The sequence below is a fragment of the Pongo abelii genome, chromosome 23 (assembly GCF_028885655.2).
Source record: "Pongo abelii isolate AG06213 chromosome 23, NHGRI_mPonAbe1-v2.0_pri, whole genome shotgun sequence".
Classification (NCBI taxonomy): Eukaryota; Metazoa; Chordata; class Mammalia; order Primates; family Hominidae; genus Pongo; species Pongo abelii.
The window spans coordinates 30483517-30510629 of NC_085929.1; the positions used below are offsets into that span (position 1 = coordinate 30483517).

The window sequence follows — 27113 nt, forward strand, 5'->3', positions numbered from 1 at the left end:
AATACTCCAGGATCCCACGTTCCTCCTCCCGGGCATATCTCTAGCTGATATGCAAATTAGTCTCTTTGGTCAGTGCGCAGTGCCCTAGCTGGTGTGCAGGATGGCCAGTTTAGACCCTGGCCAGTGTCTTGAGAAGCAGAACTGGTCCCCCTCCCCTGCATGTAGAGGCCACATAAATGCCCCACACTCAGGTGTTGCTCCAAATGCACAGTGGATGCCCCTCAGACCCAGCCAGGAGAGCTGTCCTCCAGAGCTGTCTGTCTGGAGCTCTGGGAAAGAGGCAGGGCCAGAAGGACACCCAGGAAGCCAGTGAACATTTCCTGGAGAGTCCAGCAAGAGGAGGAGGTATCTGGGATGCTGGAGGATTGAGCAGGAAATGCAGTGTTCTTCTCTATCCCAGGCTCACCCTCCAGCTCCTCCCACACCGAAGAATCTTTGTCAAGTGTGAAGAACTGTGGTCCTTCCTGATTCATAATATTCTGTGCTTCCTGTTGCCCCCAGATTGAGTCCAGGCCCCCAGACCTGGCTCCCACAGCCCCCACGGCAGCCCCGCCTGCCTTTCACGCCTCACCAGCCTATCCTCAAGTGATGGCCCCACTGGTCACACAGGAGTCCTACCTCTGCCCAGGGTCTAACCATCCTCCAACCCACCCCACACCTGCATCATCTCCACCACGGCCACCAAGTCAGCCAGTGAGATGTGGTCCCCAGTGATGAACAGCTTATGCTGCAGAAAATACTCCTCAAAGAGCTGCAGGCTGTTCTTCACCTCTTCCACTGATGGAAGTTCCATCTTCTCAGCTGAAACTTCCTCCCCTGTTATCAGCAACTGGCCAGGGTTGGGAAGAGGAGGGAAGAGGAGGCTGCACTCCAGGGCCACCTGCCCTGCCAGGTCTCTGTACTCTAGTCTGCTGGGTAGATATAGAACAGTTCCCAGGATATAAAGCAGTTTCACCTCTTTTAGCAGTTTCACCTCTTTTAGCAGTTCTGATTGGTGGGTGTTGCTGGGAACCATGTGTTCACAAGGATTTGGGGAGCTCAGCAGGCATAAATCCTGTGATTGATTAGTGATGCCTGTCACAGGCATAGAATTTGAAGTAGGGACACGTGTACTGGTTATTTGTCATCTTCCAATTTTCTATAGGCCTTTACTCTGTTTTGTTTTTGTTTTTTGAGATGGATTCTCACTCTGTTATCCAGGCTGGAGTGTAGTGGCACAATCTTGGCTCACTGCCAACTCCACCTCCTGGGTTCAAGCAATTCTCCTGCCTCAGCCTCCTGAGTAGCTGGGATTACAGGTGCCCATCACCACGCCGAGCTAATAATTTTGTATTTTTAGTAGAGACGGTGTTTCACAATGTTGGCCAGGTAGGTCTTGAACTCCTGACCTCAAGTGATCCTCCCGCCTTGGCCTCCCAAAGTACTGGGATTACAGTTGTGAGGCACTGTACCTGGTCTTCTATAGGCCTTCTGATCCTGAGATTCTCTAGTTCAGAATGAAATGCCTCGAATGCTATCCTGGGTGAGTCACATCAGCCCCTCCTGTATGCCCTTCCCCTCGCCCTAATAAGACTCTTTCATGCCCATTGTTTCAGTGCACACTCTTGACAGCTCTGTAAGGCAGGCAGGAGAAGGAGCTGAGGAAATGAGGTCCAGAGAGGGAGGGAGACTTACTTGAGTTCACCGGCAGTCAGCAGGGCCAGAACTGGCCTCCAGCCTTCCTGACTCCCTTGTGCCCGTGTCCCCAAGCCCCAGAAGTGACCCTGCTCACCTTGAGCCAGACTATCTTCTTCATGGGCAGCTGAAAGGCTGTGTGTTGCCAAGCCATGAACTCCTCCACATGGGCACGTGTGTGCAAGTCTGGCGGGTACCAGTGTAATGGTGCGCTGTACTTGCGACACAGGTAGTAGAGGATGGCCACGCTGCAGAAGGGGCTGGTCAGGGGCCCTTGCCTTCCTGAGTGCCGCTACATCAACCACCCCGGCATTCCTTGACTTGTAGACTTGTTTTAAAACGTACCCGGGATTTTGGCTTTATTCAGGTATGGCGAGGCCACAGATCAGAGCTGACAGCCATTTAAAAGATAGTTTGTTACTCACAGTTCCCAAGACGACAGGGGGGACATGCCACACCATGCAGGGCCATGGGGAAGCACCAGGGTCAGTCAGGAGGCAGAATGAGTGAGGGCAAAAGGTGGACAAAAGGCTTTACTGTGTTTTTTGCAAGAAGGCAAGACAGGGTAAACAGACTTAGGACTGGCTAGTTTGAATAATTGTGATGGGCTCTGGGTTCTAGGAGTGGTCCCTTGTTAGCTGGTACCTGTCCCTGGGGTGATTTGGGGCAGGAACCTGCTGGAAGGTGGCTGGTAAAGTTATGTTGGAGATACGAATCGGTTGATTGGCACATCAAAGGCACACCATAAGCAAATCATTTATTCTCTGTAGGAATTAGCTGGCCCAGGGAGGGGCATCTCTCTTGGATCAGTAAGGCCTCAAGATGTCAAAGCAATCTGGGCATGGTGGCTGAGGCCTCTAATCCCAGCACTTTGGAAGGCTGAGGAGGGAGGATCACTTGAGCCCAGAAGTTGGAGGCCAGCCTGGGCAGCACAGTGAGACTGTCTCTACAAAAAGTTTAAAAATTAGCACGGTGTAGTAGTAGTTCCAGCTACTCTGGGGGCTGAGGTGGGAGGATCACTTGAGCCCAGGAGGCCGGGGATGCAGTGAGCCGTGATCGCACCACTGCACTCCAGCCTGCACTCAGCAACGCGAGATTCTGTCTCAAAACAACAACAGAAACAACAACAACAAAAGAAGTTAATAGCTTAGCTTCTGCTGTATTCCAAAATTGTTGCACCCTGGACACACTGACAGCCTCAAAAGGAGGAGTTTGTGTGATCATTGGTGGATAAGGCTGTTCTGTGTAAATCCATTGGGACAAATAGTGCGTAAGCTGCACCTGTTAGAGAACAAGCTAAACACTCTCCATCAAACAAAAGAGGTGCATTCATTCTGCTGTACTGACCTTGTCCCAGCAATGGGATGTGGGTTTAACAGGATATGGGGAAATGTGCTCACACCTGTTCCTTTCAGCTTATTCATTCCTATTCTTATCTATGTTCTTCTCCCCATTTGTAGATCTCTCGTTATTAATCTGGCTCTTATCTCCATAGCCACCAACTCAGCTTTTAATATGTGAAACTTCTAGGAAAGTCTGCAGCAGGGGAAATGAAGGAATTAAAGACATGTCACCCCAAATATACTGCTTTGGAGTATTAATTATTTTGAGTTGAAGGCACTTGAGAAATAGCACATGCCGGAAAGACTCTCTGACCTGCCCTTTTCTATCTAAGAATAGGCCACACAATTTCCCATAAGAAAGCACCCTCCCTTTACTAGGAAGAGAAGAACATTGTCATCACAAGTGACTATGAATCAAGGTTCCAATGGATCTGTATAAACACACGACTAAAATAATCCTTATCTTCTAATTTTGCCCCCCATGTATGTCCTAGTCCCTTCTCCACAATTTACTGCGTATAATCCAAACCCTTTTGTCTTGTTTTTTTTTTTTTTTTTTTTTTGAGGCAGAGTCTTGCTCTGTCACCCAGGCTGGAGTGCAGTGGCGCGATCCCCGCTCACTGCAAGCTCTGCCTCCTGGGTTCACACCATTCTCCTGCCTCAGCCTCTGGAGTAGCTGCGACTACAGGTGCCTGCCACTGTGCCTGGCTAATTTTTTATATTTTTAGTAGAGACGGGGTTTCACCGAGTTAGCCAGGATGGTCTCCATCTCCTGACCTCGTGATCTGCCTGCGTTGGCCTCCCAAAGTGCTGGGATTATAGGCGTGAGCCACTGCGCCCGGCCTTGTCTTTAAAAAAAAAAAAAAAAAAAAAAAAAAAAAAGTATTGTTTTTCTATCTAAAAGATAGAAACTTTTTCTACTTTAGTCACTTTTTAGGCCTTCATTCTCTTGTGAAAGTACCCATGTACACTGAAAATTTAGCAAAACTTGAATGATTTTCTTCTGTTAATCTGTCTTATTTCAGTTTTATTCTTAGGCCCAGACCTCCAGAGACCCTAAGAATGTAGAGGAGATTTTTTTTCCTCCCCGGTAATAGCATGGCATACAGCATAGATCCCCGCTTGTTTAGGTGAACTTTAATCGCTTTCTAAAACTTTCTATGACATTCTTCATAAAGGTCATGCAGGCCACGCGAAGTAGCTCATGCCTGCAGTCCCAGCTACTTGGGAGGCTGAGGTGGGAGGATCACTTGAGCCCAGGAGGTCGAGGCAGCAGTGATCCACAATCGTGCCACTGTACTTCAGCCTGGATGACAGAGCAAGATCCTGTCTATAAGTTTTTTCTTTCTTAAGTAATGCATGTTTCAGCTCAGACTTATTCCATGGTGAGATATATATATGTGTGTATGTGTATGTGTACATATGTATGATTGCAAATGATATCTGTTGCATTTTACATGTTGAAGGAAGTATCTTCTTGAAAATATTATAAATTTGTGTCAATGTTGCTACTGCTCAAAACCCATTTCAGAATTGGTAATCTACTTACATTCAAAATGAGTGGGGTGGCCGGGCGCGGTGGCTCACGCCTGTAGTCCCAACACTTTAGGAGGCTGAGGTGGGCAGATCACTTGAGCCAGGAGTCTGAGACCAGCCTGGCCAACATGGCAAAACCCCGTCTCTACTAAAAATACAAAAATTAGCAGGGCATGGTGGCGCATGCCTGTAATCCCAACTACTCGGGAAGCTGAGGCACGAACCTGGGAGGCAGAGGTGGCAGTGAGCCAAGATCACACCACTACACTCCAGCCTGGGCAACAGAGCAAGACTCTGTCTCAAAACAAACAAACAAAACAAACAAAACAAAAAAATGCAACACAAAGGAATCACCCAGAAGGAGGGTGCTGCGAAGACACATAGGGGAATGCCAGAACAGAGGCAAAGACTGGAGTGATGGGTCTTAGATTAATCACAGTCTTTATCTCCTGTACTTTATCATGCTTTGACATTTTTAAAGTTTATTTTACATTTTTGTAGAGACAGGGTCTCACTCTGCCAGGCTGGAGTGCATTGGTGCAATTACATCAGTTTGGTCCAAAAGTAATCATGGTTTTTGCCATTACTTTTAATTTATTTATTTATTTATTTATTTATTTGAGACAGGGTCTCACTCTGTCACCCAGGCTGGAGTGCAGTGGTGCAATCTCACCTCACTGCAACCTCCACCTCCTGGGTTCAAGCGATTCTCCTGCTTCAGCCTCCCAAGTAGCTGGGAGTACAGATGCACGCCACCATGCCCAGCTAATTTTTGTATTTTTAGTAAAGACAGGATTTTACCATGTTGGCCAGGCTGGTCTTGAACTCCTGGCCTCAAGTGATCCACTTGCCTTGGCCTCCCGAAGTGCTGAGGTTACAGGCGTGAGCCACCATGCCTGGTCTGCCATTACTTTTAATTAAAATTTTTATTATGGTTGATCGATTTCCTAGATTCATTCATACATTTTTGTTTTGTTTTGTTTTTTGAGACAGGGTCTCGCTCTGTCACCAAGGCTGGAGTCAGTGGTGCAGTTACAGCTCACTGCAGCCTTGACCTTCTGGGCTCGAGTGATCCTCCTGCCTCAGCCTCCTGAGTAGCTGGGACTACAGGCATGTACCACCACACCCATCTAATTTTTAATTTTTGTTGTTGTTGTTGTTGTTGTTTTTGTAGAGCTGGTGTCTTGCCATGTTGCCCAATGCTGGCCTCAAGTGAGTCTCCCATCTCAGTCTCCCAAGGTGCTAGGATTACAGGTGTGGGTCACCGCGCCTGGCATGCTTTGACATCCTGAGGCCTTGCTGATCCAAGAGAGACTGCACCTCCCTGGGCCATAAATTCCTAAACTATTAACTTCTAATTGGAGTGCTACCAATTTTTTTTTTTTTTTTTTTTTTGAGATGGAATCTCACTCTGTCACCCAGTCTGGAGTGCAGTGGCGTGATCTCAGCTCAATGCAAGCTCCACCTCCCGGATTCAGGCCATTCTCTGACCTCAGCCTCCCAAGTAGCTGGGACTACAGGCGCCTGCAACCATGCCGGGCTAATTTTTTGTATTTTTAGTAGAGACGGGGTTTCACCGTGTTAGCCAGGATGGTCTCCATCTCCTGACCTCATGATCCGCCTGCCTCGGCCTCCCAAAGTGCTGGGATTACAGGCGTGAGCCACTGCTCCCAGCCCATCCCCAGCTAATTTATATACTTTTAGTAGAGACGGGGTTTTGCCATGTTGCCCAGGCTAGTCTCAAACTCCAGGGCTCAAGTAATCCACCCACCTTGGCCTCCCAAAATGTTGAAATTACAGACATGAGCCACTGTGCCCAGCCTAGAGTTTCTTTTTTATAGCAGCACCCTGCTTCCTGGCACCAAAATCTGTGCTCCTGTCCTCTGGATGGTATAACAAATTACCACCACCTCGGTGGCTTAAAACAACGTAAATCTATTCTCTTACAGTTATGGAGACCAGAAATTTACAATCTATTTCTCTGCGCCAAAACCCAGGTGCCAATAGGGTTGCACACCCTGCAGAGGCTCTGAGAGGGGAACTGGTTTCCTCGATTTTTCCAGCTTTTGGGGCTGCCTGTCTTGGGTCATATAGCCCCTTCTTCCATCTTCAAAGCCCACAACGTAGCATCTTCAGATCTCTCTCTGCTTCCATCTTCTTCTGTCTTCTGTGTGAAATCTCCCTCTGTCTCCTCTTATACAGATACTTGTGATTGCATTTAGGGCTCACTCAGATGATCCAAGACAATGCCTCCATCTCAACATTCTTAATCAATTCTGCAAAGTCCCTTTTGCCACAGAAGGTAATATTCACAGGTTCCAGAGATCAGGACTTGTATATCCTTAGGGGTCGTTATTCAGCCTACCACAGGAAGGAAAGAGAAGGTGTCCCCGTGCTGTGGTTTGAATGGCTCCCCCACAAAGCATGTGTTGGAAATGTAATCCCCAATGCAACAGTGTTGGGAGGTGGGGCCTAATGAGAGGTGTTTATCTCATGAGGCCTCCACCCTTACGGATGGATTGATGTGGATTATAAAAGGACTTTGAGGCTGTGAGTTCAACCTCTTGCTCTCTCTTACCCTCTCTTTATCCTTTCACCAGGGGATGATACAGCAAGAAAGCTCTGGCCAGATGCTGGCCCCTCGATCTTGGGCTTTCCAGCCTTCAGGACCATGAGCCAACAAATGTCCACTCCTTATAAATGACCACCGGGCACGGTGGCTCACGCCTGTAATCCCAGCACTTGGGAGGGCAATGCAGGCAGATCACCTGAGGTCAGGAGTTCGAGACCAACCTGGCCAATATGGTAAAATCCTGTCTCTACTGAAAGTACAAAAATTGGCCCAGTGTGGTGGCTCATGCCTGTAATCCCAGCACTTTGGGAGGCTGAGGCGGGCTGGTCACAAGGTCAGGAGATCCAGACCATCCTGGCTAACATGGTGAAACCCCGTCTCTACTAAAAACACAAAAAATTAGCTTGGGTGCAGTGGCAGGGGCCTGTAACCCCAGCTACTCTGGAGACTGAGGCAGGAGAATCGCTTGTAACTGGGAGGGGTCCCAGTGCTAGGGACCTTACCTGTTTCCAGGCGACCCAGAGAGGACTGTGCCCCGCCGTCCTGGAAAGGGCCCAGCGCACGGACATCTGAGGGTTTGTTCAGAGCTCTGTTTCTCAAAGCTGCAAGTTGGCAGAAGGGAGGGAGCGAATGGGATCCTCTAAAAGGGATCTCAGACTTTCACCCAGCAGGATGTGAAACTTGCAGGTGTCCCAGACTGGTGGGAACCTTGACTGGAAGGCTGGGGTTAAGGATGAACTTTCTACCGTCCAGACTGTCCCCTGCAGAGCAGCTGCTGCCAGACAGCGGGAGCTCCCGTTTCGTGCACAGGATCGGGGCAGGGAGCCCGCAGCCGCAGCAGGCAGGAATGACTGTGCAGGAACCTCCTTCTCCTTGAATCCCAGCCCTGGCATCTCACCAGGGGGCACAGTGATGGTCCAGGGCTGGGCCTGGGACTCTAGCTGAATCTTTCAGAGTACCCCATCCCTTTGGCCAGTGGCCCAAGCAAGTGAACCAGAATGCTTCCTTGGGAGTTTTGAAATTGGAACTGGAGAGAGGAGCTCCCTATGGGGAGGTAAATGGGAGCTGGGGCCACCTGTAGTGACATTTCATGAGTTCATGGAGTAGGCTAGTCTGAGAGAGAAAAGCTGACTCAGAGAAAGGGAGTGATAACAGGGCGTGGTGGCCCACACCTGCAATCCCAGCTAATCAGCTTGGGAGGCTGAGACCCAAGGATCACTTTAGGCCAGGAGTTTAAGATCAGCTTGGACAACATAGTGAGACCCTGTCTCTCCCTCTCTCTTTTTTTTTGAGACAGAGTCTGGCTCTGTTGCCTAGGCTGGAGCGCAGTGGCGTGATCTTGGCTCACTGCAACCTCTGCCTCCTGGGCTCAAGTGATCCTGCCACCTCAGTCTCTTGAGTAGCTGGGACTACAGGCATGCGCCACCATGACTGGCTAATTTTTGTATTTTTTGTACAGACTGGGTTTTGCCACATTGCCCAGGCTGGTCTTGATGTCCTGGGCTCATGTGATCAGCCCATCTTGGCCTCCCAAAGGGCTGGGATTGTAGGCATGAGCCGCCGTGCCAGGCCCAAGGGTTTTTTTGTTTGTTTGTTTGTTTGTTTTTTATTAGTGGGGTATGGTCATGTGCACCTGTAGTCCTAGGTACTCCAGAGGCTGTAGTGGAATGACTGCTGGAGCACAGGACTTGGAGATTGCAGTAAGCCATGATCATGCCACTGCACTCCAGGCTGGGTGACAGAGCAAGATTCCATGTCAAGAAAGAGACAGAGAATTAAAAGAAAAAAGTGTAGGGAGACAGAGATCCTGTCTCAAAGAAAGGAGGGAGGAAAGGAGGAAGGGAAGGAAGGAAGGGAAAGGGAAGGGAAGGGGAGAGGAAGGGAGGGGAGTGGAGAGGAGGGGAGCGGAGGGGAGAGGAAGGGAGGAGAGGAAAAGTGGGGAGACAGAAACAGGTTCTGATTCCAGTTCTCTTAGTGGCTTCTACACCCCTCCCCTCCTATGACTGGAGAAGTTTTCCGAGAAATCTCACCCACCCACCCACCTCCCACTCCACTCCCTTTTTTTTTTTTTGCTTAAGCCAATTGTCATTGAGTTTCTATCTGAAACCCCCAAAGGGACACTGGCCGCCCCTGCCTCCACTCTACAGAGGTGGGGAAAAGGGGAGAGGGGCTTGGCAGGCCGCCCAGCCAGTCATAGAGGGAGTAGGCTTCAGGAGGAGTACAGAGTTCTGGCCCCATTTTGGGGGAAGGCACTGGCTGAGAAGGGCTGAGCAACTCCTGGAGATCCAGACCAGTGGGGAGGGCAGGTGGGAGGAGCAGCAATGGGGCCCAAGCTGTTCCTGGACATGCACTCGGCCCCCTGCCACGCTATCCACTTTTGCCAGACAGAATGACATCCCTTTTCAGCTGCAGACAGTGGAGTTGGCTTGGGGTGAGCCAGGTGGCTGGGCTGGGCCCCATGGAGTGGGTGCCAAGGACCAGGCCCTGCACTGAGCCTTCTCTCCTTTCTGCCCACCAGGGGAGCACCTGAAGCCTGAGTTCCCGAAGGTGAACCCCCTGGGGAAGGTGCCTGCCCTCAGAGATGGCGACTTCCTACTAGCAGAGAGGTAATGGTGACCTGGTGCCCACCCAGGGTCAGAGCCAGGATCTGCCTGGGTTCTGGGGCTCAGAATTGTAGGGGGAGGCAGAGGCGAGAGGGGAGATCTTCCCCTGGCTTGGAGATCTTTCCAAATCACTGAGGCTCCTTCCTCATTTCAGCCTGTGTAGCTCTGATGCAGAGGCTGGACCCAGGGGCACCTTTGGGCTAAAGCTGGAGGCTGCAACCTGGCTACAGCCTGAGCCAGCTGGAGCTGCGCAGGTGGGGAAAGGATGTAGGTCACCCAGATAAGCCTGGACAACCTGAAGCCAGCGGGCAAGGCTCGGGCTTGAGGCTGGCTCCTCCCCAAATGTCCCCAGCTCATCCTTTCAGAGTCCTAGGAGCTGGGCAGACACAGGGCAGGCTCCACTTTCAATCCCAGCTCCTCACTTTCTCACTCTGTGCCCTTGGGCAAATCACAGAACTTTGTGTGCCAGATTTCTCCTCTGTAAAATGGGGGGAATAATGTATCCACCTCCCAAGACTTACCCAAGGAAGGAAAATGGGCACCTAGTGCTCTGGGGCACTAGGAAGGGAACTTGGAGACCCTTTGGGCAGGGCCCACATGGCAGGCCTGCCTCTCTCACTCTGAGTGGGGACTCCCAGGGAGTGGGGCCTGGGCACAGAGGGCGGGATGGTATGGTAACTGGGAGGGGAGGTGGAAACAGGGGCCCAGGGAGGATCAGAGTTGGAAATGGAGAAACAGAGTGGTTTGGTTGTGGGGAGATACTGCCTGGAGGGAGTTGCAGTATAGGGGAGGTCCTCCCCTGAAGGTGAAGGTGGGGGGAAAACCTGGTCAAATCACTCTGAGTATGAGCAATGAAGCCACCTGGCCCTGACAGGCTGGAGAAAAGATCTCTGACATCCCCTGCCCACAGCGTGGTCATTGTTTTATACCTGAGTTGAAAGTACTGGATACGGGGACACTGGTACCCATCTGAGCTGCAAGCCCACACCTGTGTGGATGAGTACTTGGCGTGGAAGCATGTCACCATCCAGCTGCTTGCCACCAGTGTCCACCTGTGCAAGGTGAGCTTCCTAGGCCCTGTCATGCAGGCTGGGGCAGGAGCCTGGACCCCCAGAGATGGAAGGTACCAGTTGGTACATATTACATATTAGCTTCACTTCCACTGCCCTCAGCAGACATAACTAATCTATCACAGTACTCCTTCCACTAAGCCTGAATGAATCCTTAGAAACCTTCTGAACACAGAGCCCCAGAGGACATCACTAATGAATGGCAGCCAGGAAGGGATGGAGAGGAGGCCCAAGAGGCTTCCAAGAGTCTATGTTAAGCTGCTTCTATCCTCCCAGCCCAGTCTCTCCTGCCCCACTTCTTGGGGCAGCCTGTGGATGCTGCACAGCTGGAGCCGCTGTTGGGGAGGCTGATGCCAGCCCTGCAGCACCTGGATGGGGAGGTGCTGGTGGCCAAGCCCTTCCTGGCAATGGAGCAGATCTCCCTGGAAGACTTGGTGTTGATGGAGGTGATGCAGGTGAAGCTTTCCTACCCACCTGCCCTCTGGGGGGACTCTGGGCATGGGGCTGAGCCCCAACCCCAGCTGCCCTGTCTTCCCAGCCCACTGCTATTGGCTGCGACCTCTTCCAAGACTGGCCCCGGCTGGCAGCGTGGCGGGCCCGTGTGGAGGCTGCCCTTGGTACTGAGCTCTTCCTGGAGGCCCACAAGCTCATACTCCAGCCTCTGAACCACAGTGAGTCTCAGCAGGACCCCCAGCTGGCCCAGAAGCAGGTGCAGTTGCTGCAGGAGTGGCTCCGCTGAGTGGGTGCAGCCCACTGCACTGCACCCTGCTGTCTGCAATAAACACACTGCATGCTCTTCGCTTGTCTCCAGGCTTACTCTGTCACTGGAAGTGGGGTCAGTCCCATTTCTGAGCCTAGACATATTAGATCACACAGCATAGAGTGAGTGGCACTCAGTCCTCTACGTGGGGCTCTAGTTACCTTCCTGGGCCACGAGGTGCACAGTCTGGCCACTGCAGCCCCAACCCAGGCCAGGAAGTTTCTGGGCTCCTCTGCATGGCACACACTGGAGGATTAATTAGTACAGAAAGGATATAACCAACATTTTTGGGTTATGGGCCAGATAGCTTACTTAGCTGACCTTACTATGTGGTGTGATAGGATGTGGTGTATTAGGTAGCACGGAGAATTTTGGATTCTCACGGATAGGTTCAATTCCTATAATTCTAGAAACAAGAGGGTTTAAACCTCTGTAATTTATTCTATCAAAGTAACTCTTTTGTGAGACATATTTCTTACGTTTGAAGTGGGATGCTGGAGGTTAGGACTGGCATGAAGATATGTCATATGAAAGTACTAGTGTGAGTGGTGGAAAATTTTTTCACAGGAGATACATGAGCTGATCATAGTGGAATCAGGGATATGATGTTCGAATTCATAAAAAAAGACTTGTTAAAATGAGAGTTTGGGTGACGAAATTTGTGGTATAGAGTTCTGGTATATATATGTTATGCAGTGCTCCTAGGAAGACAATAGTGATTACGGGATTTATTATTTATTTATTTTTTGCCCTAGGGTGAAGGTGGCTTTTATTTCCTCTCTTAGCGAAGGAGGGGGAGGGGAGCTTTCCCAGGCACATCAACCTAAGGAAGGGGTGGTTGGGCCCCCAGCAGCGAGGGGCTGGAAGATCTGATGATTTGGAAGAAAGGGTTCATTCTTGTCCACGTCCTGGCCCTCAGCTGCAGGGTGTGCTGGCAGGAGTCACTCTCCTTGGGGCAGCTGCTCCTGCATCAGCGGAGGCACAAGGAGGTACCTGCTGGTGTTCACAAAGAGGAGGGGGCAGGTGCCCTGAGTGAGGGAGAGAGGGCTGGGGTGTCTGGCCCCACGCCAACGTCTGCCCAGTATGATGACTTTCATAAGGCGTGGCTGGTGGGACTCCTCCGGGAAGGGCCTGAGGGGTCCCTTGGCAGTGCTCCATGCGATGGCTGGTGCTTTAAATGTCCATGTCAAACTGTGCTTCTTCCCCGCCTGCACTGCTTATCTTCTGGACTACTGCTCAGGTGGCTCTGGCTGGATTCCATTGAGGGGATCATCACTGGCAGGGCTGGTGACCCCAGGAATGGTGGGCAGATCCCTTGGGAGTGTTTTGGTCATGGGTAAGTTTTGACACTCCATCAGGAATTTCCAGTGGTAGATGATCGTGGTACCTCCCGGGGTGGTGCTGAAGAGCATGCCGCCGGGGGTCGCGCTGTATTCCCCGGGCAGGTGGGAGCTGCTTGCCTTCGCGAGCATCACCTGGCAAGTGGCGGGGATGGCCCAGCTTGGGGTCTGCTGCAGCTACTGTTCCCAGACATGGTCTCCTGTGCGCTGCACCCGTGAACCTCTCGCGGCCTTCAGGGCATTTATTATAATGATATTTATATAGTCTGCTATAAAGAACAGGGCAAATGGGCCTGCAGCATATTCGACGTTAAAGCCCGAGACTGATTCTGATTCCCCCTGTGTTAGGTCTAAAGCGGCTCGGTTGGTTTCTGCTAGTGTGGAAATCAGTCATATTATGGCCACAGGTCATGATGCTGGGAGCAGCCAGAGAAATTCTTCTGTTCAAATGAGTATATTCAGATTAAAGGAGCCACTTATTATTAGGACTGATAGGAGGAGAATAGCTAGAGTGACTTCATATGAGATTGTTTGGGCCACTGTACGTAGTGCACCGAAGAGTGCGTATTTCAAATTAGATGCTCATCCTGATCATAGGATAGAGTAGACAGCTAGGCTTGATGTGGCTAATATAAACAGGAGGCCTAGTTAAGATTAACTAGAGAGTGGGGTATGGGGAGAGGGATTCATATGAGGAGGGCAATAGATAGAGCCAGAGTTGGAACAATAATATATGGGGGGTGTATTTTTATACAGTATTGTACATTATACAACAATATGTTAAAAGTCTTATTGCATCTGCGACTTTTATTGCCGAGTGCCCCCGACTTCCTGGTGGTGGTGTCCCCACTGCTCCCGAAGCTCCCAGGTTCCTGTGTCTCTTTCTCCCAATTCTTTTCTAGTCATAGTTCAGGCTCGATTCACCTGTGGATACTCCCAGTCTCTACTTCTAGAATCCTCCAGGGATAATTCTCATTGCCTCTTCCTCATTCTGGACCCTGCAAAGCCCCTTTTGTCAGGTTCTGCAATCAAAGTCTGGCCCTGGGAATTCCCAGGCATCATCCCTTCTCAGACAGGGTGTCTGTGAGGTGGCGCCACGGGACACAGACACATGTGAGAGGGGGAGAGTAGGGTCACAGCTGCCACACCTTTGCCACGGGCCTCTGCCAGCCTACTCCTGGGCCTCCTTAGAATCCTTGCTGCTGTGAGAATTGCAGGCTTCCTGGCCTTATGACAACACAAAGGGAAACAAGAGGTTCCAGAATGCAGGGTCCTGGGCCCAGATCGGAGAGGGCACAGGGCCAGGGACTCTGGCCAGACATAGGCCCAGGTCTGTGGCTGGCCAGCTGCAGCTGTGGGGCCCGGCATGTGTCTCAACATGGCCCTGGAGCTCTACATGGACCTGCTGTCAGCACCCTGCCGTGCCGTCTACATCTTCTCAAAGAAGCATGACATCCGGTTCAACTTTCAGTTTGTGGATCTGCTGAAAGGTCAGCTCCCACTGCTGCCTGGCAGGCCCGGTCCTGGGGGGAGGCAGGGCACACAGATTGGGGCTTTTTTTTTTCTTTTTCTTTTTGGTAGAGCCTCGCTCTGTCACCCAGGCTGGAGTGCAGTGGTGCTATCTTGGCTCACTGCAGTCTCCACTGGGTTCAAGTGATTCTCCCAGCTCAGCCTCCCAAGTTCCTGGGTTTACAGGCACACGCCACCACGCCAGGCTCATTTTTTATATTTTTAGTCGAGATGGAGTTTCACCATGTTGGCCAGGCTGGTCTCGAACCCCTGACCAAAAGTGATCTGCCCCACCTCAGCCTCCAAAGGCTGGAATTACAGGCGTCAGCCACCATGCTCAGACTGATAGGGGCATTTCTGAGAAGCAGGGACAGAGACAAGGGAATCACCCTAGAGGTCCACAGGGAAGGAAAAGTTGCCAGGGGGCTTGTAGGCCACATTCCTGTCTAGCCTGCCTAAGCCACTCTCCACTAATGACAGTCCCCACGCCACAGATGAACAGGCTTTTCGAGGAGAAGGGGGAAGGAACAGCAGCTGGGAGTCCCTGGGCTCCCACCAGGCACCCTGGCTTCCTTGTGGGATTCTAGGACCTTGTGAACTCAGCACCTGCCCACCAGGTTGGCAAAGGGCGCAGAAGTGCACAGTCCGTCTACACTCATCCTCCCCAGTGTTCAGAAAGGCTCAGGGCTCCACTGATCCCCAGTGAGAGTCAGAGGGGTGGGCTCCAACTCCATCCCCAGCACAGAGGGACTACAAAAGCTCAGCCTGCAAAAGCAGAAGCCTCTAGAACACAGAGGAAGAGATGGGGAAGCTTTGGAAATGAACGGGGTGTGAGTGGAGCCCCCAGAAATGTTTCCAACTGGAGGCAGCTGGTCCAGGAAGAGTTTCAGTTCCTGCCCCCACATCAGGTTCCCTGTTCAGATGACCCTGATTGTGTCCCACAGGCTCCCCTTTCAATGTCCAGCTGTGTGCTGGGCCTGGCTTCCTTAAAGAGGGGACAGAGTGAGGACCATGGGATTGCGGATGGGACCCAGGCCCTCAGGGCTTCAGGTGATACAAAGGCTGTGTTTTCAGATCCAGCTTTGGGGGTGGGCACTGGAGGCCTCCAGCTTCTGGGGAAAAGGGTCATCCTGGTCCTGGGACACAGGTAGGAGGCACGGGAGTCACCAGACCTAGGGTGGAGCAGGCTGGGAGCCAGCAGTTCTGATCCCAGTCCAGTTCTGCAACTGCCTTGCCCTGTGACCTGGGGTGAGACGCAATGTTCCTCTAGGCCTCAGTTCCCTCTTCTTGAGAAAATGGAGAGGGAGGCATTTGTGTCTCTGGGAGTCTCAGTTCTCTCTCCCCTGGAGTCCCACAGCCTCAGACCTTCTTTGCCCCTCCCAGGTCACCACCACAGCAAAGAATACATTGACATCAACCCCCTCAGGAAGCTGCCCAGCCTCAAAGATGGGAAATTTATCTTAAGTGAAAGGTAAGTCTTCCCCAGGGCCCTTGCACCCTCTGTCTCTACTCCTCCTGGGAGGATCAGTGTGAGCATTTGTCTGTTTTACCATGGAAAATCTCACACGTGCACTAAAGGAGAGTGAATACTAACTAATGAGGGGCATGAGGAACCCCACAAACCCATCGCCCAGCTCTGACTGTTGCCAACTTGGGGTCCATTTTACATCATTTCTATTCCCCTGCCTCCCAGACACCCCATCATTCCAGTCATAAATGTTTAGGGGCCAGCTCACGCCTGTAATCCCAGCACTTTGGGAGGCTGAAGTGGGTGGATGGCCTGAGCTCATGTGTTCAAGACCAGCCTAGCCTGGACAACGTGCCAAAACCCCCATCTCTACAAAAAATACAAAAGTTAGCCAGCATGGTGGTCCGCACCTGTAGTCCCAGCTACTCAAGAGGCTGAGGTGGAGGGATTGCTGGAGCTCGGGATGCAGAGGTTGCAGTGAGCAAAGATTGAGCCATCGCACTTCAGTCTGGGCAACAGAGTGAGGTCCCACCTCAAAAATAAAAATAAGTAATTAAAAAAATCAGTAAACGTTTAGGAACCTACCACTTAGAGATAAGTGTTGTTCCAAAAAAAAAAAAAAAAAAAAAAAAAAAAAAAAAAAAAAGCAACAGGCTGGGCGCGGTGGCTCATGCCTATAATCCCAGCACTTTGAGAGGCTGACACAGGAGGATCGCTTGAGGCCAGGAGTTCCTGACTGCGATAAACTCTGATTGCGCCACTGCACTCCAGCCTGGGCTAGGATAGAGCGTAGCGTCACTACGATACCATTAAGATACCTCATAAAATTAACAATAATTCCTGGATTTCATCTAATATGTGGCTGCTGTTCAAAACTCTCTGATTATCTCCTAAATATTTTCTTGGCAGTTTGTTTGGATCAGGATCCAAAGAAGTTCTGAGTCTTGCAGTCGGTTGCTGTCTCTCCTGCCACATTTTAACCGATAGCTCTCTCCATGCCCTGACCTTTTTACCTTGGCATGGTTGCTGTTGGTGATAATAAAGGAGCCCTTGTCCTGCGGAGGTTCCCACACCAGTCATCAATCAGCAAGGCCTAGGACATCCCCTCCGAAGCATGTCTCCCCTCCGTCCCCTTCCCTCTGTCCCCATGGCCTCCACCATTCCCAGACACCACAAGCTTCCCGATAGTTGCTGGCCCCGCTGTTGTCCATTCTGCCCCCTCGGGCTCACCCTCCATCCAGCACCAGAGAGATGGATCCTTTCGTGCCCTGGCTTATACAATGCCTAATCTTAAAGATTAAGTCCATAACCTCCCTGCATCTCCAGGGGCTACCCTCTGTGGCCTCCACAGTGTCTCTGGCTGCCTCATCACTCCCCAATCACCACCACCCTTCTTCCAGTTGCACCCCCCTATTCTTCTTTCTTCAGATTTACCTTGCTTCCTTTACCCTCATATTTCAGCATGTGTTTATCTTTGTTGGTTTTTTGAGACAGTCTTGCTCTGTGGCTCAGACTGGAGTGCAGTGGCACAATCTTGGCCACTACAACCTCTGCCTCCCAGGTTCAAGTGACTCCCGTGCCTCAGCCTCCCAAGTAGCTGGGATTACAGGTGTGTGCCACCACAACTAGCTAATTTTTGTATTTTCATTTTAGTAGAGACAGGGTTTCACCATGTTGGCCAGGCTGGTCTCCAACTCCTGGCCTCAAGGGATCCGCCCACCTTGGCCTCCCAAAGTGCCGGGATTACAGGTGTGGGCCATCAGGCCTCGCCTGTTTTTTGTTTTTGAAAAAGGATCTTGCTCTTTCACCCAAGCTGGAGTGCAGTGGTGTGATCTTGGTTTACAGTAGCCTCAAATTCCTGGGCTCAAGTGATCCTCCCGCCTCAGCATCCCAATTCAACATGTGTTGTTCCTCTTGCTGGCCTACTCTTTGTTATACCACCAGCCCCCAACTCCTACTCACCCTGCAGGGCTCCTTCCCAGCCCTTACTGACTGTCAGACAGACAGCTCTGGTGAAGCCCTTTCTCGGGTCCGTTTGGGCTCCTCTTTGCTCTGGAAGCCCCAGCAGTTGGGCTCAGGCCACACTGGGGTGGCTGATGTAGCGGCACTCAGGAAAGCAAGGGCAGTGCCCCTGACCGGCCCCTTCTGCAGCGTGGCCATCCTCTACTACCTGTGTCGCAAGTACAGCGCACCATTACACTGGTACCCGCCAGACCTGCACACACGTGCCCGTGTGGAGGAGTTCATGGCTTGGCAACACACAGCCTTTCAGCTGCCCATGAAGAAGATAGTCTGGCTCAAGGTGAGCAGGGTTACTTCTGGGGCTTGGGGACACGGGCACAAGGGAGTCAGGAAGGCCGGAGGCCAGTTCTGGCCCTGCTGACTGCCGGTGAACTCAAGTAAGTCTCCCTCCCTCTCTGGGCCTCATTTCCTCAGCTCCTTCTCCTGCCTGCCTTACAGAGCTGTCAGGAGTGTGCACTGAAACAATGGGCATGAAAGAGTCTTATTAGGGCGAGGGGAAGGGCATACAGGAGGGGCTGATGTGACTCACCCAGGACAGCATTCGAGGCATTTCATTCTGAACTAGAGAATCTCAGCATCAAAAGGCCTATAGAAGGCCGGGTACGGTGGCTCGCAACTGTAATCCCAGTACTTTGGGAGGCTGATGCGGGTGGATCACTTGAGGTCAGGAGTTCAAGACCTACCTGGCCAACATTGTGAAACACCGTCTCTACTAAAAATACAAAATTATTAGCTGGGTGTGGTGATGGGCACCTGTAATCCCAGCTACTCAGGAGGCTGAGGCAGGAGAATTGCTTGAACCCAGGAGGTGGAGTTGGCAGTGAGCCAAGATTGTGCCACTACACTCCAGCCTGGGCAACAAAGTGAGACTCCATCTCAAAAAACAAAAACAAAAAAGAGTAAAGGCGTACGGAAAATTGGAAGATGACAAATAACCAGTACATGTGTCTCTACTTCAAATTCTATGCCTGTGACAGGCATCACTAATCAATCACAGGATTTATGCCTGCTGAGCTCCCCAAATCCTTGTGAACACATGGTTCCCGGCAACATCCACCAATCAGAACTGCTGAAAGAGGTGAAACTGCTTTATATCCTGGGAAGTGTTCAATATCTATCCAGCAGACGAGAGTACAGAGACCTCTCAGGGCAGGTGGCCCTGGAGTGCAGCCTCCTCTTCCCTCCTCTTCCCAACCCTTGCCAGTTGCTGATCCCAAAGATAACAGGGGAGGAAGTTTCAGCTGAGAAGATGGAGCATGCAGTGGAAGAGGTGAACAACAGCCTGCAGCTCTTTGAGGAGTATTTTCTGCAGCATAAGATGTTCATCACCGGGGACCACATCTCACTGGCTGACTTGGTGGCCGTGGTGGAGATGATGCAGGTGTGGGGTGGGTTGGAGGAGGGTTAGACCCTGGGCAGAGGTAGGACTCCTGTGTGACCAGTGGGGCCATCACTTGAGGATAGGCTGGTGAGGCGGGAAAGGCAGGCGGGGCTGCCGTGGGGGCTGCGGGAGCCAGGTCTGGGGGCCTGGACTCAATCTGGGGGCAACAGGAAGCACAGAATGTTATGAATCAAGAAGGATCACAGTTCTCCACACTTGACAAAGATTCTTCGGTGTGGGAGGAGCTGGAGGGTGAGCCTGGGATAGAGAAGAACACTACATTTCCTGCTCAATCCCCCAGCATCCCAGATACCTCCTCCTCTTGCTGGACTCTCCAGGAAATGTTCACTGGTTTCCTGGGTGTCCTTCTGGCCCTGCCTCTTTCCCAGAGCTCCAGACAGACAGCTCTGGAGGACAGCTCTCCTGGCTGGGTCTGAGGGGCATCCACTGTGCATTTGGAGCAACACCTGAGTGTGGGGCATTTATGTGGCCTCTACATGCAGGGGAGGGGGACCAGTTCTGCTTCTCAAGACACTGGCCAGGGTCTAAACTGGCCATCCTGCACACCAGCTAGGGCACTGCGCACTGACCAAAGAGACTAATTTGCATATCAGCCAGAGATATGCCCGGGAGGAGGCACCTGGGATTCTGGAGTATTGACCAGAAAATGCAGTGTTCTTTTCCTTATCCCAGAGATCTCTGGCTGATATGAAAATTAGTCTCTTTGGTCTGTTTGCAGGGCAGATCAGCACCAGGAAAAATCATTCTGGCCTGCCCCAAGGGTTCAGCCATATGCTTCATCCCCACCCTTTATATTTCACCCACACACACCCCTTCTTGGGCTTCCCAGAGATCTTGGGTGCAAACCAAACTACAGGGTAGACTCTTAGGGAGCCAGCCAAACTGCACGGTAGACTGCCCACCAGGTCTCCTATCCTAGCCCCTGAGCTTGATGACAGTGGGAGGTTGAACATGGAGAGAAAAACCTGAGTTCTCTCCCTCATCCACATATACACACCTGGGATAAGGGGTTTCCCTGGAAGATGAAGGCAGGATTCATGTGAGGTCACAGGCTGGGGAAGTGAGAGGTGCCTGGGCCAGGAGCCCTCTCAGCATGGTTCAGAAGGCTGGGAGCAAGAAGACCAGTGACTAAGGACTCTGAGGGATTCTGGATCCTCCATCCCCACCTACATCTATTACATAATCTGTGACCCTTTGCTCAGGCCTTGGGGGTCAGCAGCCTAATTCTTTGCATAGGTAGATGTTGGGGGCATGGGCCTGAGGCTGTGGGAGAGGACCCAGGTGGGGCTGGTCCCCAGGCTGACCGCATGTTCGTCTTTGTCTATCCACAGCCCATGGCAGCCAACTATAATGTCTTCCTCAACAGCTCCAAGCTAGGTGAGTGGCGTATGCGGGTGGAGCTGAATATCGGCTCTGGCCTCTTTAGGGAGGCCCATGATCGACTAATGCAGCTGGCCGACTGGGACTTTTCAACATTGGATCCAATGGTCAAGGAGAATATTTCTGAGTTGCTGAAGAAGAGCAAGTGACCCTAATCGCAGCCCGTCCTGCAGGGCCTGTATGGCTTAGCAATCTGAGCCACCTTTCTTAAAGGAAATGATAAAAAAAAAAACACACACACACACACAAACAAAAAAACTCTTCTTTGCCTAATAAAGAACTGGAACAACCATCACAGCTGCTGAGCAGCAGACAGTTGGCATATGCATAGGGTCTGATGTGGGAGTGGGTGGTGGTTACAGATCCTTCCGGTTTCCAAAAAGAATTTTAAAAGTAAAGGGTTAAATATGGTTACATTGTCAGTAATAATAGTTGGTGACTTCAATACCCACTTTCAGTAATAGAAAAACTACAGAAGACCATCAAGGAAATAGGGGACTTGAAAAGCACGATTAACCAATCGCACACACTAGACATGAACAGAACGTTCCACCCGACAGGAGCAGAATAAGCATTCTTCTAAAGAGCACATGGAATATTCGCCAGTATAGAGCATATATTTTGTCCTGAGTCTCAAATTTAAGGTGATGAAATCACACAAAGTATGTTCTCTGGACACAGTGGAATAAAGTTAAAATTCAAGAACAGAAGGAAAACTAGAAAATTCACAAGCACATAGAAATTAAACAGCACACTCTTAACCAATGAGTTAAAGAAGAAATCAAAGGGACATCAAAAAGTATCTTGAATGAATAAAAACAAAAACACAGCATGCCCAAATGTATAGGATGCAGCAGAAGCAGTGCTAAGAGCAAAATTTATAGCTGTAAACACATAAGTTAAAGAAGAATGATCTTGAATCAATAACCTAACTTTACACCTTAAGGAACTAGAAAAATAAGAGCAAACTAAACCCAACACCAGTAGAAAACAGGAAATAGTAAAGATTAGAATGGAGATAAATGAAACAGAAAATAGAAAAGCAATAAAATCAATAAAACCAAAAATTGGATCTTTGCAAAGAGCAACAAAATTGGCAAACCTTTACTTAGAATAGCCAAGTGAAAAAAATAAGGGTCAAATTATTCACCAAGAAAGAAAGTGGAGGCTGGGTGTAATGGCTCACACCTGTAACCCCGACACTTTGGAAAGCTGAGGCAGAAGGATCACTTGAGGCCAGGAGATTGAGACCAGCCTGGGTAACACAATGAGACTTTTTTCTAAAAAATATATATTTTTTAAAAATTAGCTGGGTGTGGTGGTGCACGCCTGTGGTCTTAGCTAACTGGGTGGCTGAGGTGGGAGGATCACTCGAGTTCAAGAGTTCAAGGTTACATTGAGCTATGATTGCACCACTGCACTCCAGCCTGGGCAACATAGAACAACCTTATCTCAATAAACAAACAAAAACAAAAACGAAGAAACGAAATGGAAACCAGAAAGAAAGAAAATGGAGACATCACATTGGTCATAGAGAAATACAAAAGTTTAGAAAGAAATACTATGAATAATTATATGTGGATAATTTAGACAACCTAGATGAAATGGGAAAATTTTAGAAACACACAATCTACCAAAACTGACTTAAGAAGAAAGATACAATTGTAATAGACCTGTAACAAATAAACAGATTAAAATATTAATTATTTTTAAAAATTCCACAAGGAAAAGCCCAGGACCACATGGCTTCACTGGTGAATTCAACCAAAAGCTTGAAGAACTAACACAAAGCCTTCACAAACTCTTCCAAAAAATAGAACAGGAAGAAATATTTTTCAACTCATACTATGAGGCCAGAATTACTCTGATACCAAAGACAGAAAAAGGCATTACAAGAAAATAAAGTTATAAAGCAATATCCTTATAAATATAGATGTAAAAATCCTCAGCAAAATACTAGCAAATCAAATCCAGCAGCATATTAAAAGGATCATACACCTTGACCAGGTAGGATTTATCCCAGGAGTACAAATGTGGTTCAACATACAAAAATCAATCAGTGTAGCATACCATGTTAATAGACAGTCACATGATCATCCTAATGCAGAGAAGGCATTTGATAAAATCTAACATCCTTTTATGATAAAATTACTCAGCAGATGAAGACGAGAAAGGAACTTCCTCAACTTGACAAAAAGCGTCTGTGAAAAACCTATAACTAACACCATACTTCACTCATTGTGAAAGATCGAGCATTTCCCCCCTAAGATCAGGAACAGGACAAGAATGTTCATTCACACTGCTTCTATTTATTAGGGCAATTAGGCAAGAAAAAGGAACAAGGTGGAATCCAGATCAGAAAGAAAGAAGTAAAACCGTCTCTATTCACAGATGACATTCTAGGAATTCTTAAGGAACTCACTTAAAAACCATTAGAGCTAATAAGTTGAAGTCTGGGCACGGTGGCTCATGCCTGTAATCCCAGCACTTTGGGAGGCTGAGGCAGGCAGATCATGAGGTCAGGAGTTTGAGACCAGCCTGTCCAATATGGTGAAACCCCGTCTCTACTAAAAATACAAAAATTAGCCGGGTGTGGTGGCGCATGCCTGTAGTCCCAGCTACTCAGGAGGCAGAGGCAGGAGAATCACTAGAGCCCAGGAGGTGGAGGTTGCAGTGTGCCAAGATCATGCCACTGCACTCCAGCCTGGGTGACAGACTGAGACTCCATCTCAATAAAATAAGTTCAGCAAGGTTGCAGGATACAAGATTAATACACAAAAATCAATAGTATACATTTGCAATAAAGGATCAAAAACAAAATTAAAACCACACTTCCAATTATAATAGCATCAAAAAGAATAAAATAGTTAGAATAAATTTAACCAAAGAAAAGCAACACTTCAACACAGCAAACTACAATGTGCTGTTGAAAGAAATTGAAGAAGCACCACCAAGCCATCTGACCTGAGAAAACATGCAGGTTCAACAGAATGAGTCCTGCTCTTCAGCAAGCTCCCATCTTGTGTTCAAGCTGGGTCTGTGAGGCAAGTTCAGCAACATAGACATGGACATGCAACCAAATCTGTAATGTAGAAAAGGCCAAGGGAAGGTGGATCAATCATTGGAAACATTCAACAATCCATGGAAGAAATGTTAAAAATAGAATCTCAGGGTCTGATGAAGTTGGAATATCACTCTTCTATGTATTTCAGTTGGAATCTGTTGAATGATTGGATACAGTAAAAGATAAGTATAGGGAATTATTAGGTAGCATTAAATGTGTAATAAATGTAAAGAGAGGGAGCAAGTGCATACAAGGAAGTGTATGCTACTGGGTTTCTGTTGAATTGTTCATGGAAGACCATCAGCAGTTCAAGTGTGAAAGCTTGTCTTAAAATTAGCTGGATGTAGTGGCGTGTGCCTGTAATCCCAGCTACTCGGGAGGCTGAGGCAGGAGAATCACTTGGACCCGGGAAGCAGAGATTGCAGTGAGCCAAGATCGCACCACTGTACTCCAGCCTGGTGACAGAGCGATACTCCATCTCAAAAAAACAAAAACAAAAACAGAAAAAACTTGTCTTGAGGGACTGTGCCAGGCTTTACAGCTACAAACATCATGGAGGAAGCTGTCTGCCCATTAGAAGCCCAGAGCCCAGAGGGACAGACTAGAGCAAATCCTCTCCCTCATTGGAGCTAGATGGGAACACAAATCTATCTGATAACTAACATGCAATTTTACTTCTCTTACCTTGTTTAATCCTCACAACCACCCTGATGAGTAGTAGTATTATCCCCATTTTGTAGATGAAGAAACAAGTTCTTCAAGGGGAAGGGATCCTCAGAGTAGCATATGAATGAGAGGCAGAACCAGAGTCAGGGCCTATATCTTGTCTTCTCCTTCCTACAACTAGAAAAGTACCCACAACGAGGCAATGCTTTTGGTGCAGAGGAAGCAGTAGTGAACAAAATAGGCAAAAATCTCTACCTTTAGTGCTCACATTGTTGTGGAGAAAGACAAACAATAAGCACAGTAGAGAAGTAAAAATTAGAATGTTTTGCTAAAAAGTCCATAAAATTGAGTATTATTCAGCCATAAGAAGGGATGAAGTACCGTTATATGCTACAACATGGATGAACCTTGACACCATTATGCTAAATGAAAGAAGCCAGTCATAAAAGGCCACATATTTCATTATTCCATTTGAATGAAATCTCCAAAATAGGCAGATACTTCCTATCCACAGAGGTAGAAAGTAGATGAATGGTAACCAGGGGCTAGGGGAAGAGGGAAAATGGGCAGTGACTCTTTATTGGGTACAGAGTTTCTTTTTTGGGTGATGAAAATGATCTAGAATTCGATAACTCTGATGGTGACAAAACTTTGTTAATATACTAACAACCACGGAATTGGCTTTAAACCAATTGAATTTTAAAGTATACTTTGAAAGGGTGGATATTATGGTATGGGAATTATATCTGATAATGAAAATATGATTACATTGTTCAAAAGCATAGGGAAGCAGCTACAAAAAATATGAAGCGTAAATTGTGGCTCTTTTTATTCTGAAGTGTAAAAATTGAACATTGTATCTCAAAATATAAAACAAAAACAAAGAAAGCTAAAAGCCCTTCCATTTGGCCATCTTGGAGTAAGACCTACCACAGTCCAGTGCCTTTTACTCAGCCCCACAGCCTAGCCTATTGTTTACATGAAACCCTGTAGCTTCCACTCCTGTTTGACTGTTGGATGTAAGTTATGAGTGACCATATTGGGGGAAGGGAGGAAAACGCCCCATAAAAGTGTATCCTGGGGGCCTGAGGAGAGACGATGGCCCAGGTATCAGAACATGATATGCCTACTTATCCCTATCTCCTTGTCCACACATAAGGCTTGGAAGGCAGCCATGTTTTATATCATGTGATCTCCAACCAATGAGCTGATTGGCTTCTTCAACAAGAGCCCAGGTAGAGATTGGTGTCTAGAGGAGCCCATCAGATTCTAGAGGATCAGGCCTTTGGCAGTGGAAACTCCCCTGGGAAGATGTCATAGGGTCCTCAGGGTCAGACACAGAGAGAAGGAGACATTGGGACATAGAAAAGAGGCAAGAAAAAAACATACCTTGCAGTCTGTGAGGAACAGAGTGGCCCCCAGGGGCCCCCAGCCCAGGTTCTGGATCAAAGCTCCTCAAAGTTTAACGTGCATTTGGATCACCTGAGGATCTTATGAAAATACAGACTCTGTCTGATCCAGTAGGTCTGGGTTTGGGGGTAGGAGCCTGTTAGTATAATTCTAACAAGCTCCCAGGCAAGGCTGCTGCTGCTGCTGATCTAATGACCACATTTTGAGGCTGGACAGGGTGACTCACACCTATAATCCCAACACTTTGGGAGGACAAGGCAGGAGGGTCTCTGGAGGCTAGAACTTTGAGACCAGCCTGGGCAACGCAGCAGGACCTCGTGTCTAAAAAACAAGAGAGAAGAAGAAGAAAAAGGAAACAAAAAGAAGACCTCAACTAGAGTAGGAAGCAGCCAGGCCGCATATCTATTCAATGGAGAAAAGAGTTTTTTTCTGGAGTAAATTGGAGTGTACCCATGTTCCTTGTCAATGACGGTAACTTTAAATGTCAAGAATGTGAGAGAGGCCAGAGGTGGTGGATCACACCTGTAATCTCAGCACTTTGGGAGGCTGAGGTGGGAGGATCACTTGAGCCCAGGAATTCGAGACCACCCTGGGAAACAAAGTGCGACCCCGTCTCTACAAAGTCAAAAAATTAGCCCAGATTGGTGGCATTTACATGTGGTCTGAGCTATATGGGAGGGTGAGGCAGAAGGATCGTTTGAGGGAAAGAAAGTGCGACCCCGTCTCTACAAAGTCAAAAATTAGCCCAGATTGGTGGCGTTTACATGTGGTCTGAGCTACATGGGAGGGTGAGGCAGAAGGATTGTTTGAGCCCAGGTCGAGGCTGCAGTGAGCTAAGTTTGTACCACTGCCCTCACTCCAGCCTGGGCAACAGCAGGACCCTGTCTCGAAAAAAAAAAAACAAGAATAGTAGAGACAAGGGGAAGGTGTGGCCTGGGGTAGGGGCTGGGAGACTGGAGAACAACTGTTAGTGGTCCCATCACTGCCCAGAGCAGACAGTGCCCTGTCCACCCTCATGAGATCTTTGAACTCCTTGGACAGGACTGGCTATACATGAAAATGTGGGGACCCTTATTTTTAAATTGTTAAGAATGTTAAGATGGCAACAGCAAAGCTTTAAACCAACTGCATGGCCCTTCTACGTTGTAGGCCCACGAGGCCGACACTGCTATTCACATCCTTGTATGCCTCCCTCCCCTTGAGTGTGGCTGGGGCCTGTGCTCTATTGCTTGGAAGCAAGGCTTATCCCTAAGCCTTATTTTCGGGAAGGTGGATTTGAGAGCTACTATCCCAC

At 49.1% G+C, this 27113-nt stretch overlaps 2 protein-coding genes and 1 pseudogene across 4 annotated transcripts in view; 1 reads left to right on the forward strand and 2 right to left on the reverse strand.

The window, feature by feature from the left end:
• LOC100461022 (glutathione S-transferase theta-2B) overlaps positions 1-27113 on the reverse strand; it is a 42943-nt gene that overhangs the window by 4002 nt on the left and 11828 nt on the right. The window contains exons 3-4 of the mRNA XM_063722799.1: positions 1772-1922; positions 659-829 (exon numbers count right to left, since the gene is read on the reverse strand). Of these exons, the coding sequence (XP_063578869.1) occupies positions 659-829; positions 1772-1922 (322 nt within the window). The remainder of the gene's footprint in view (positions 1-658; positions 830-1771; positions 1923-27113) is intronic.
• LOC100450740 (eukaryotic translation initiation factor 4E-binding protein 1-like) lies at positions 12278-13092 on the reverse strand (annotated as a pseudogene).
• LOC134759367 (glutathione S-transferase theta-4) lies at positions 14138-20974 on the forward strand. Of its 3 annotated transcripts, none has more exons than XM_063722797.1 (5): positions 14138-14388; positions 15791-15878; positions 18027-18177; positions 19102-19278; positions 20631-20974. In XM_063722797.1, exons 1-5 carry the CDS (start codon positions 14265-14267, stop codon positions 20826-20828), a joined length of 738 nt encoding a protein of 245 aa, XP_063578867.1. In that variant the 5' UTR covers positions 14138-14264; the 3' UTR covers positions 20829-20974. The 3 variants fall into 3 exon arrangements, with proteins under 3 accessions (XP_063578867.1, XP_063578866.1, XP_063578868.1); XM_063722796.1 differs by having other exon boundaries at positions 14143-14388; positions 18895-19278; XM_063722798.1 differs by lacking the exons at positions 14138-14388; positions 15791-15878 and adding an exon at positions 17388-17484 and having other exon boundaries at positions 18895-19278.

Excerpts from the sequence above, each read along its gene's own strand:
- LOC134759367 (XM_063722796.1), top strand. The coding sequence starts at position 14,265 with ATGTGTCTCAACATGGCCCTGGAGCTCTACATGGACCTGCTGTCAGCA. Across the intron at positions 14,389-15,790 it reads GTTTGTGGATCTGCTGAAAG|GTCACCACCACAGCAAAGAA; the intron begins GTCAGCTCCCAC and ends TGCCCCTCCCAG. Across the intron at positions 19,279-20,630 it reads CCGTGGTGGAGATGATGCAG|CCCATGGCAGCCAACTATAA; the intron begins GTGTGGGGTGGG and ends GTCTATCCACAG.